The sequence below is a fragment of the Geospiza fortis genome, unplaced genomic scaffold (assembly GCF_000277835.1).
Source record: "Geospiza fortis unplaced genomic scaffold, GeoFor_1.0 scaffold424, whole genome shotgun sequence".
In the NCBI taxonomy this organism is placed as follows: domain Eukaryota; kingdom Metazoa; phylum Chordata; class Aves; order Passeriformes; family Thraupidae; genus Geospiza; species Geospiza fortis.
This window is the reverse complement of record NW_005054354.1, coordinates 1,002,796-1,013,755: the sequence shown is the minus strand read 5'-3', so window position 1 is coordinate 1,013,755 and position 10,960 is coordinate 1,002,796. Positions and strand designations below refer to the sequence as shown.

Below are 10,960 nucleotides of genomic sequence, written 5' to 3'. Positions count from 1 at the left end.
TTTTGGGAATGTGGCAGTGAGCAATTTAAGGATGGCTTAACATGAGTGATGCAAATGAGACAATACAGCCTCTAGAATGGTCTGCAGATGGAACCATCATGCTGGGTTTTTAATGACCTGACCATCCTTTTGAACTACAGTCTCATGGCATCTCTTTATACATGTCACAGTCAATTCTGTAAAGTCTTATTTATGCAGGCTATTTTAAATGCATGCATTATGCATTACTATAATAACAAAAATAATTTAATTTCTCATTAGACTTAACAGCTCTGTGTAAACAGTGGGCTTTTGTTAAAGGCCCAATTTTCTTCTTCTTCCTGTAAAGGCTTATTAATTGGAATGCTGGTGTAAAGGGTGAATGCATAACAAGGGCCTAGCTCATGACCCATTCTCGTTCAGCCCTCCTCACCTTTACCCAGACCCCAAGGCTTTAGCCTGGGTTGATCAAACTTGAGATGTCCCAGCTAAGGGGAGGGACTGCCATGGAGCAGATGCAGGGTCTGCCAAAGGCACAGCTCCAGTGACAGGCAGAGGAACACAAGTCAGTCCCCACTGAGCAGGTTTCCAGGAGGGCACATTCAGTGCCCTGCTGTGGGCCTGGGGAAGCCTCCTGGCTTCCCCTCCATCTCTTTGTGCACCAAGCAGCAGCAGAGGTGTGGGTGCAGCCGTACTGTGCTGCGGAGCCCAGGGAGGCAGAGGGCAGCCTTGGTTTGCAGGACTGGCACAGCAGCAGCAGGGATGCTCTGCTCTCCAGCGTCCCCGTGGGAAATTGTACACTGCCTCCAGGCAGGTAAAGGAGTGCTCCTGAAACCCAGCCAAGCCCAAAAAGAGGAAATTGTGGGTGAATATAATGCACAAATAATGGACTTCTATCCTGCAAGCAGTTGCAAGGCTGCTCCCAAAATATTGTCACCAGCAGAGACACAGGATTTTGTGTACAGAAAGGGAAATAGTATGTTCCTTGGAATTCTGGTTTCGTGTGGAATGGCACAGCCAGTACTGTAGTCTAAAGGATCCTGTCAGGGAGCCATTCCTCTCACAGCTGAATGATGTTTAGTTTAGTTGTATTCCCTGTGTGAGGAGCAAAAATGCTTCCCCTTCATTTGTTTGCCTGTCCATCCTGTCAGAGTGAGGAAATGCAGGTGCTCAGAGATAGCTCCACAGCCTGTCTTAGAGGGATTTGCAATCTCCTTAGCTACCAAAAGAGCTGTGCAGATGGAATCTTTCAAAACAGGGAAGCAGGTTATATATCCTGGCCTAAAATCTATGGTTGGCTGCATTTACTTTACTGGGAGGGATGAGCCCTCAGCAATCAGCATTATAGGAACATTCCCATCAGTGGCTGCACTTGACTGGCTGGGTCCAGGGGTGCACTGGTGGCATCTGTCAGGTTAAGTAGATTTTCATGTTAGTTCAACCTGCCCAAAGGCAGGTTTGAATGCTAAAAACCAAATCTTTTCCTTCGGGTTCCCTCCAGAAGTGGGAGCAGCTGCTCCAGGGCGCCCAGGCACCAAGCGGCACAGGTGGTGGTGTCTGTGCCCAGGCCAGGTTAGGGCAGGCTGTGTGTCTCTGAGAAACAGACAAGTGCCTGACTCCTGGAGGGACTTTAGCCTCCTATTTTAAGACGTGAACAGCCATGGCCTTACTGTCTCAATGAACAGCTGAATCAGTTGTTGATTTCTATATGCACACAAACACTGCTCAGAACAGTCCATGTGGGCAAATAAAACCTCTTCAACAGGTGCTGCAGTTGCACTCCCCAGGTGTGGGTGGATAATAACTTGTGTCTGCAACAAACCAGGTCAGGGTTCTCTCCTGGACCTTTTAAATATCTCTGAGGAAAACTTCTCCATAGTAAAGCAATTCCAGATCCTCAGAAATCTTCTTTTCCTTATGCTTCTTATCCCTTGCTAGCAGAGCCATGCTGCTGGATGACCTACCGCCACAAGAAAGCCTAAATACCCTCATGATGCCCAGCATGCTCTGGCACAGCTGACAGTCCACCTGGGAAGGAAGCAGCCTGTCCCAGGCAGCAACACAGTGTAGGTTTGGGTGGCTGTTTCAAAGCCCACGCCTGTGTTTCCCTGCCCTCCTTTCCGAGCTGCAGTCTGTCCTGCCATCCATGGCTTTGTGCTGGGAAGCAATGGGGTGTCAGGCTCCTGTCTGTTCTGCTTGATAGAAAACCCCATCCCTCTGGCACTCCTGTGCACAAAGCCTCCTCCTTGTGAGGAGTGATTTCATTCCACATTAGAAATGCTGCAGGGGAGAGGCAGAGGAGGCTTTGAGTGTGCTTTAAGGGCATTTCTCACACTCACTGCATGCAGGGAGACGTAGCTGAGCTACCCAAGGAGGGCAGGACAAACTCAGGGCTCCATGTAATCACAATAACAGGGGAAAGGAATAAACTGTGTGGGGGGAGAGACATTAACAGCTGATTGCAAACCTCAAGCAGAGCCAGGAGCAAGAATAAAAGGCCACGTCCTGCTACATTTTCAGCTTGCTTCAAGCTAATCAGTTGACAGCTGCTGCTTTGCCTGCATGGGGCGAAAATTAGACAGAGTCATGCAGGGAGATGATCCAGGCACTGCTGGGGGCTGCTGGGACCAGGAGCTCTTGGGCTGCCTCCCTTTGAACTCCCAGCAATACCTCTCTGCTTACTCCCTCTTACTTTTCTCCTTCTCATCCACTGCTGTCTTGTTCTCTGTCCCATCACATCCTGTCTCCTTCTGCTCTGCTTTTCTCCCTCTCCAATGCTCCTGCTGTTTTGCCACTAGCCAGGGAAGGTCCTTTTCTGTGCCAGTAGTTATCCAAAGCCATGGGGGTAAAGAGGTGCCATGTCCACACATTCACTAGGGAGATGCCAAGGGGATCAGATGAGACACAGCAAAGCTTCTGCTCCCATCCAGAAGTCAGGTGCTTTCTGTTTTCCACAAGAAAACTAGAAACCTGCATCTGATTTAAGGCTGCAAGTCACAGTTCTGAACCATGAGGGACAGGGACTAGGGCATGAATCTCCTGTCCCAGAGAAGAAGCTCCCAAACTACCATCGTTTTCGGGCAGTGGAGGCTGCAGGGAGCCTCTTTTTACTCCCATCATGATTGGAAAATAATTGTTTTGGCAAAATTGGTGTGGTCAGTGGAAAAATGTTATGTCAAGAGATTGGCTTTAGTTTAGTCAATCTTTGCTTAGGATATCCTGGTTGATCTTGCAGCTCTTATGGGAAACTGTCCTATTGTTGGCCAGGACCCTACATTAGTAAAAACAGGGGAGAAAATGCTGTGTTGTAATAAGGCAGGTGAGCAAGCTAAAGAGCCTGTGGGTTGTTTTGTGGCACATACAGTCAGGCAAGCACTGTTCTCCTTGCTGCTCCTGCCACACTAATGACAGCAACCACTGGAGGAGGTACTATCAACTGAGAGCATCAAGGCTCCAAGAAAGCACAGATTTTCTCAAGAACAGAGAGTAAAAGGCTGGGAACTGTGTGCTTTAAGGCAGTGATAAATAACAAACACATGCTTGTTTTGCAGTGTGTGATTACTCTGTGGGACTCATTGCCCCAGGGCAGCACTGGCACAGGAGGCCTAGCAGGATACACATTCAGGCATAATAAAAAAATCATCTGCAGGAAAATAAAACCCCCAAATACTTCTGTCTCCATGCTTCACAACATCAGTTAATTCTATGAAAACAGCCAGAAACTTCCTCCATAAGCAGATTATTGCAAGGCTGGCTCTGAGTGACATCTTATGCCTCTTCCTTTATGATATCTGGCCTGGGCCATTGCTGGAGACAGGCTGCAGAGGGATGGACTACTGATTTGATTCTCCACTTTAATATCCTGGCTTTTCCTTCATGATGTCACACAAATAATGGAAGGCAGAACATTTTTTTTGCAAGCCAGTTAGGGACTACTTTCTATTAAGCATTTGGATTACCTCGTTTGCTATTGCACTTGGGCATATACTGCACAAATAACCAAAACCTAATCAAGATTTTCCTTAATTTCCAAAAAGGCTGCTGTAGAGTTCAGCTGCCTTTTTTTATTTTTAGCACAGACACCACTTACCACGAAGGTGTTTTACATAGGCAGGGCTATTAGAATGATTTATAATGCTATTGTCATAACTGCAGTTTTGCTGGACGCAAGGGGAGGAAATCGTATGCATCATAGGTAGAATGGGCTTGTTCCTAATTTGTAGGAGCCATTATTTTAGTTTTCTAATCATTAAGATTTATGTTACCTAGGCAAGAAATATTGTAGGTATATCACTTACCAAGTGTTTTTCAGAGCAAAATTAAGCATTGTATATCCAGTGAGTTATAGGACATTTCCTGATATCACACAATGAATACAGTAGAAGTAGAGCAGAAATGTGTCAATAACTGTAAATATACTCTGCACTTCTTATTTTTTTATAAATGTCATGTTTGTGGAAAATCTGTTGATTACTTCTGCTGATTTTCTCCACCTACTTGACAAATCACCTTTAAAGGAAGATAAACATATCAAAATTCAGTCTTTTTGTGGACCTTCTGCACTGCAGTGGTGTCCCAAGTGTTACAGCTAATAAGGAATACAGCTGTTGTGAAACACTGTTATGGTTTAACCCCAGCCAGCTGCCAAGCACCACACAGCTGCTTGCTCACTCCTGACTGAAAGATGGAGAGAATCAGAAGGGTAAAAGTGAGAAAACTCATGGGTTGAGACAAGAACAATTTAATACAAGGAAAAAAAAGTAAAAGTAGTAGTAGCAATAATAATAATAACAACAATATTAATAATAATAGTAATATTAATAATTATAATAATAATAATGTAATTAAAAGGAAAATAACAGAGATAAAACCCAAGAAAGAAAAGTGATGCAAATGACAACAATTACTCACCACCATCTGACTGATGCCTTCCAGTCCCTGAGCAGCAGTCTCCCAGCCAATCTTCCTGCTAGGTTTAATGCTCAGCATGAAGCCATATAATATGGGATGTACCTTGAGGCCAGCTATCCCAGCTGTGTCCCCTCCCTGCTACTTGTGCACTCCCAGACTCCTTGCTGGTGGGGCAGTGTAATGAGCACCAAAGCCCTGTTGTGCTCTGTTAAGTATTGCTCAGCAGTAATTAAAACATCCCTGAATTATCAATAGTTTCCAGCACAAATCCAAAACATCACCCCATACCAGCTACTATGAAGAAGGTTAACTCCAGCCAAAACCAGCAGTCAGTGGAAGTATTTTTAGCAATCTGAGATCTGGGCTCCTTAGGTGATGCTCCTCAGCAGCTCCAGTGTGTTGTCAATCAGTTTATTTGAGGTTCATTTGAAAATAGAGTGTGTACTCCTCACTCCCTAGGGTGCTTTAGCACTTTATGGGCAGCCTGTGCATACTATGGTAGCCCAGGCCCTCTGGAATAGTGTGCCCAAGCTTTGCCAGGAGGCTTAGACTCCCTTTTTGGATAGCTGTAGGAAGTTACAACTAAATTTGCACGCAGATAATATATGGGGTGGTCTGGAGGCCAAGAAAAGCAGATGTTATAGAGGACGTTTTCTCCAAGTGACTGGACCAGTTGTTTACAACTTCAAATAATGAGCTCAGTTCTCCAGGATTCATTGCAACAGGAAGGAAAAAAAAAGACCAAACCTCTCCCAACTCAAAATTATTTTTGAATGTCCAGATAATGCACGATGCCTGTCCTAATGATGTATCATATCTGTGTCCCAAGTCTGCTCATTCTGGAGGTTTTGTCAGACCACCCTTAGAAGTGCCACCAGCTGGTTGCTCACGGCAGGTGAATCAGTGCTTTGGGCCACTGCACACACTGCAGCCATTGACCTCCAATAAACCCCAACAGAGTATTGTTCAGAGAGGTAAATCATCGTGTCCAGTTCATATTACAAAGGACTGATGATTGCACTCCTGAAAACTATCTTGTTCAGCCTTTTAGTCATCCCCCTCAACATTGTGACAATGATAGTCATGAACTTCAACATGAGCAGGATGTTTTATCTATCTGCTTACTCACCTTCCTTTTAATAGTCCTTCCTTGGTCCACTCCAGTTATGTTTCATCCTGATAGCCAGTGGCTTCACTGCTGGTGTGAGACTAGTTCCCTTGCTGGCCAAAAATGTTAATTTTTACAGAGACCTTTTCAATCTGAGTCATTCTTTTTTTCCTGATAAGAGGTTAAAAATTAGAGAGGTTTACTCTTTAGTATAGTGTACCATGTATGAAAGAAAAGAGCAGCTTTTATCAGTCAGACTCCTTGGACAGGCAGCAGTTCACTGTTCAAAGACAATGGGCCAGGCAGATGTGTGGGGAGGCTGGTTTGCATTTCCATAGGCAGGAGTGCTCCTACCACAGACACACTAACAGCTTAAGACTTTCAGCAGTAAATGTGACTGCAGCTATTACCTCTTGTGCAAAAAAGAAGGGTTCTTGTCATCACAGACTTTGCCTTGTCTAACTTCTAGCAGGTGTTGCAGTTTTGAGAGTGAGCAACTGTTCAGCTCTGGTTTTACATTTTTAAGACCCCTTCTGTTGTCCATCACAGTGGTTTTATGGTTCATAGGACACTTGAAGGAAAACCATGCAAATTCCTGCAAACATGATGTCATTTTATGCTCCCTCCTGTTTTGTTCCTTCTATCTGCTTCAAACTAGCAGGAGGGAAGGTGGGAGAAATATAACATTTTCTTTTATTGTATCCAAGGTTTTAAGGAATGCCATATTTTTTTCATCTAAGTGATTGCTCCTTGCCAACACTACATGTGCAAACACATAAAGTAGCACAACAGCTACCATGGTGTGCTAGGGAGCACAAGGACTCAGGAAGCTGCTTGGAGTGAAGGCAGAGAATAGTGCCAGGGGAAAACCTGTTCATGCTTTCCTTCAGATGGAGATGACATAATGATGCCCAGAAAAAAAAAAAGAGAGTCATTACCAGCCTTTTTATGTCATGGCTAATGCTATATTTAGTGCATAGCTATGCTGGCATGAAGAGGTCTAGGGAAGGACAAGGCTGATGGGGAGCTGTGCTGGTGGGGGTGGCAGCCCCAGGGAGCTGAGCCATGGAGGGATGCAGAGCAGGGCGCTGTTATGGCAATGTCATGCAGATGTAGAGTTGCCTGAAGGAATGCATGAGTCATAAACCAGTTTCTCCACAACATGTAGAGATACGGTGGGGCAGAAGGCTTGTTCCTAGGGCTGTCATTTGCACCACCCCAGTGACCCTCCTGGTCAGGAAGGGGACTTGCTGAGCTGCAGTAATACTTTAATGAAGTAATACTTTTATGCCATGGTAACACTAAGAGTTCTCATGATAGGAAATGTCCATGCTATAATGTGGGTACCACAAATATACAAAGCCTCATGTCCTCTGAACAGACATCATGGGGAGAGCTCAATGACTTAGGACAGATATTTAAACTTTTCAAAAGTATTTCCCCTCTGGCATAGTTTGAGGTTTTCTTATCCCTCTGGTCTGCTCAGAGCAGTGACCCTTCCTGTCTTGGCACAGAGCAGAGCTGTGTGACAGTTTTCCTTTGGGCAGGACTATAGCTCCAGAGCCATCCCTATTCTTGCACGACAACTGCTTCTTGCAGAAAGGCCTTTATTTGTCAAGGACTAGATCTAATTCTCAGGGATGTTTTGCATGCATAGCTCTTCTAAAAGAAAATAATTTTATTCAGTACTGCATGTAGGTGGAGATGATGGAAAGGAGGGAGGGAGGGGTTCCTGCTGGCAAAAATCCAAATCAAGAGTTACATACAAATTCTTCTTCTGCTTGTAGGAAAGGACAAATAGACTTTTAAAAAACACACAGACCCTTTAGTATCCGTGTGTGACTTTGGATTTTTCTAGGAAAATTTTGGGATAGCTTGTGCCTGAGTTTTGCATGGAGAGGCAAGGTAGTGCCTAAAGCATCCCCATGAGCGCCCGTCCTTGCAGCCTCGTGGGGAGAGCCCGCCAGTGTGGTGGGACCAGTGGTGCCCTCCCAGTCCTCCCAGCAGCAGGGACTTGTCCCCAGGAAGGGCTGCTGGTGGCACGGAGGGCAGGCCACTCACCAGTGTGCTCTCCTTGTGAGGGTTAGAGCTGCTCCCCACCAACACCACCCATCTCCCACTTCTCTGATTTACCAGTCAATTTGATCTACCATTTAATTTTGTCAAAATCATTGACAGAAGAACATTAAAAGGAGAGTTATGCCACTTCTGTGCTCTATGGCTTGGACTCATTTATTTTAATTAGCTGTAACAAATTCATGGTTAAACAAGGCTCGAGAGGGTGCTATCTAAATGAGCTACTCATGGCATACACATGACCGTTAACAAAACACTTCTCCACAGCTTGACTATGTTATCCCCCATCTAACTTGCAGCTCATTATAGCTCTAGAGATAGGAAACAGAATGTAGCACCTAATTAAAATGTGATCCTGTGTCCACAGATGATTCAATAGAAATAAATGCATTAAGCTGGTGAGAGAAGCAGGAGAGTCATCACAATAAAAACATCTTGTTCAAGCAGAGTCTGGAGAAAACTATACCTCTATTTTAGGCACCTGCATAAAGTTGGGGGTATTTGGGTACTGATACAGCAAAACATTAAAGAAGGCTGATATAATGTCTTTTGTTCTCATTAAGTATTCTGAACTCCACTGTGTAATAACAATTTTTAGCCTTTCACGTTGGTTGTCATAGAAATAGCATAAGCAACCACTTATTTTGATAATAGATTTATAGTCTGTCTTCTGTTGTTTTACTTGCTCTTTTCAAAAATTATATTGATGCATTCTTTTTACATAAGTAGATGAGATATCTTCAACCGTTGCAAGATGAATTTAATGTGTTAGGTTAAGCACTTTAGACGCATGCATAGAATTTAATGAACTTTTAATACTGTTATTCTCCAAAATACATAAAAAGTATAAATAGCCAGACATGAACTTAAAATAATACCTTCCAAAGAGAAACAAACTAATCCTGTCTCGCTCTGTTTGTCACAGGTGGGACAGTCCCCTGGTTGATCTGTTTTTCTCCAGCCAGTTCCTTCAGATCACCACCACTGTGCCATCCACTTCCGTGTATGGGTTTGGTGAACACGAGCACCCGACTTTCAAGCACAACATGAACTTTGTTACCTATGGCATGTACGCCAGGGACCAGGCACCAACGGTAATTCACTCTGCAGCACTTTGTCCTAGCCTGTGTCACCAAAAGGAGGTGGCAAACATGGAATGTCACAAGCTTCGCGGGTATCATCAGTTTTCATTAAAGACGAAGCCATGAATGTTTTGAGGGAACTTTGAAAACACTTATCAGAACCTTTCTCACGGTGCAGTTTTCAGGAAAAAGTATATTGTGTGCCAAGATCCTGGTTCAGGAGAGCTTTGCATTTCATGCTTGGATCAATCCCTGTTCATCCAAACAAGCTGGACTCCAGCAGGACTCATTAGATATTTGGCTGAACTGGAGTCCAGGGCTGAATCTGTTTTAACTAGGAAAGCAATTCTTACTCATGCCATTTTGAAGGATTTAGCAGAATATCAAAGCTTTAACTGGGGAAGACTAAAAAATTCCATTGTGGTAAGGCAGAAAAAAAAAACCAACTCTTCTGTCAATTTGACTTTGCACCAATTTGGATGGAAGAATTCCCAACCTTTCAAAATAAGTCTCTGAATATGAATGAATTTATTTCCTTGTCTGTGCATAGGTAGCTACCTGACAAAAGCTATGATAAATAGCAAAGTCAAGTGATACTTCATATGTTCTTTATGTTTCAGTCATTTGCCAACCTCTATGGAGTTCACCCTTTCTACATGTGCGTAGAACCAGACGCCAATGCCCACGGTGTTCTCCTTCTGAACTCCAATGCACAAGGTAAAAAGATATATGGATTCCCTAGATGGACTGTGTATAGAAATATGATAGATTAGTAAGTATAAAGTACTGTTTTACTGACTGCTTTTTAATGTGGTACAAATATGAGTGACTGTGTGGCTAACTAAGCTTCCAGGACTAATAGATTTTTCAAAGATTTTTCAAAGAGATTTCAGTAGAATGAATTTTTAACAAGGAATTGGAGCATTTTTAGGCATTTTCAGGGAAAATACATTCTTAACTTTTTAATGAAAATAGATGCAAATAGAGGGAAAGAAGAAGGTGGAAGAAATTTCCTCTGAGATTGGCATAACAAAATCAAATCAGTTTAGGTTAGTCCTATCTTCTCTCTTTGGAGAATAGTTTTGTATGTTGCCATGGTCACCTTACTGCATAAATCTAGTGGTATAATTTCAGAAAAGGGGAATCTTCACTTAGTCTATAAAATCAGTTTCCCCTGGCAGACAATGGCTTTCAATAAGATTAAAATAGCATAGAGGAACCCTAAACACAAACTTGTTGATCCTTTGTATAAATATGAATCTGAGATAAATGGATCTGTGCAATCTACGCTGTGTGGGTTTCTGTGATTTATTGCTGCACCATGCCAATCTGAAAGCAGAGATTACAGAAACACTGGGCCTTCCTACCTTCAGGCCCTGTTTGCTCATCCAGTCGTACCCACAAGGTGCACAGAAGAGCCCAGGGTGCACACATCTAGGATGGATAGGATAAGATAGAATATTTCAGTTGGAATGGACATGAAACATGTAGTACAACTGCCGGAACACTACAAGGCTGACGGAAAGCTTAACATGTTCTTAAGGCATTGTCCAAATGATCTTATACACTGACAGGCTCAGGGCATCAACAACATCTCTAGGAAGCCAGTTCCAGCATTTGCCCACCCTCAGTAAAGAAATGTCTCCTAATATTGGGTCTCAACCTCCTCTGATGCATTCTTGACCTATTCCCATGTATAGTGCAGAGTTGGTTTGTGCTGAGGGCCTTTTTTTTCCCTTTTAGATGTTACTCTGTCTCCAAACCCATCTTTGACTTTCCGCACTATTGGAGGGATCCTCGACTT

General features: G+C 43.6%; 1 protein-coding gene across 1 annotated transcript in view; it reads left to right on the top strand.

Moving 5' to 3' along the window:
• LOC102034518 (maltase-glucoamylase, intestinal-like) overlaps positions 1 to 10,960 on the top strand; it is a gene marked incomplete at its 3' end in the record, with an annotated part of 56,778 nt that overhangs the window by 4,440 nt on the left and 41,378 nt on the right. Inside the window, exons 5-6 of the mRNA XM_031059011.1 lie at positions 9,000 to 9,168; positions 9,777 to 9,873. Of these exons, the coding sequence (XP_030914871.1) occupies positions 9,000 to 9,168; positions 9,777 to 9,873 (266 nt within the window). The remainder of the gene's footprint in view (positions 1 to 8,999; positions 9,169 to 9,776; positions 9,874 to 10,960) is intronic.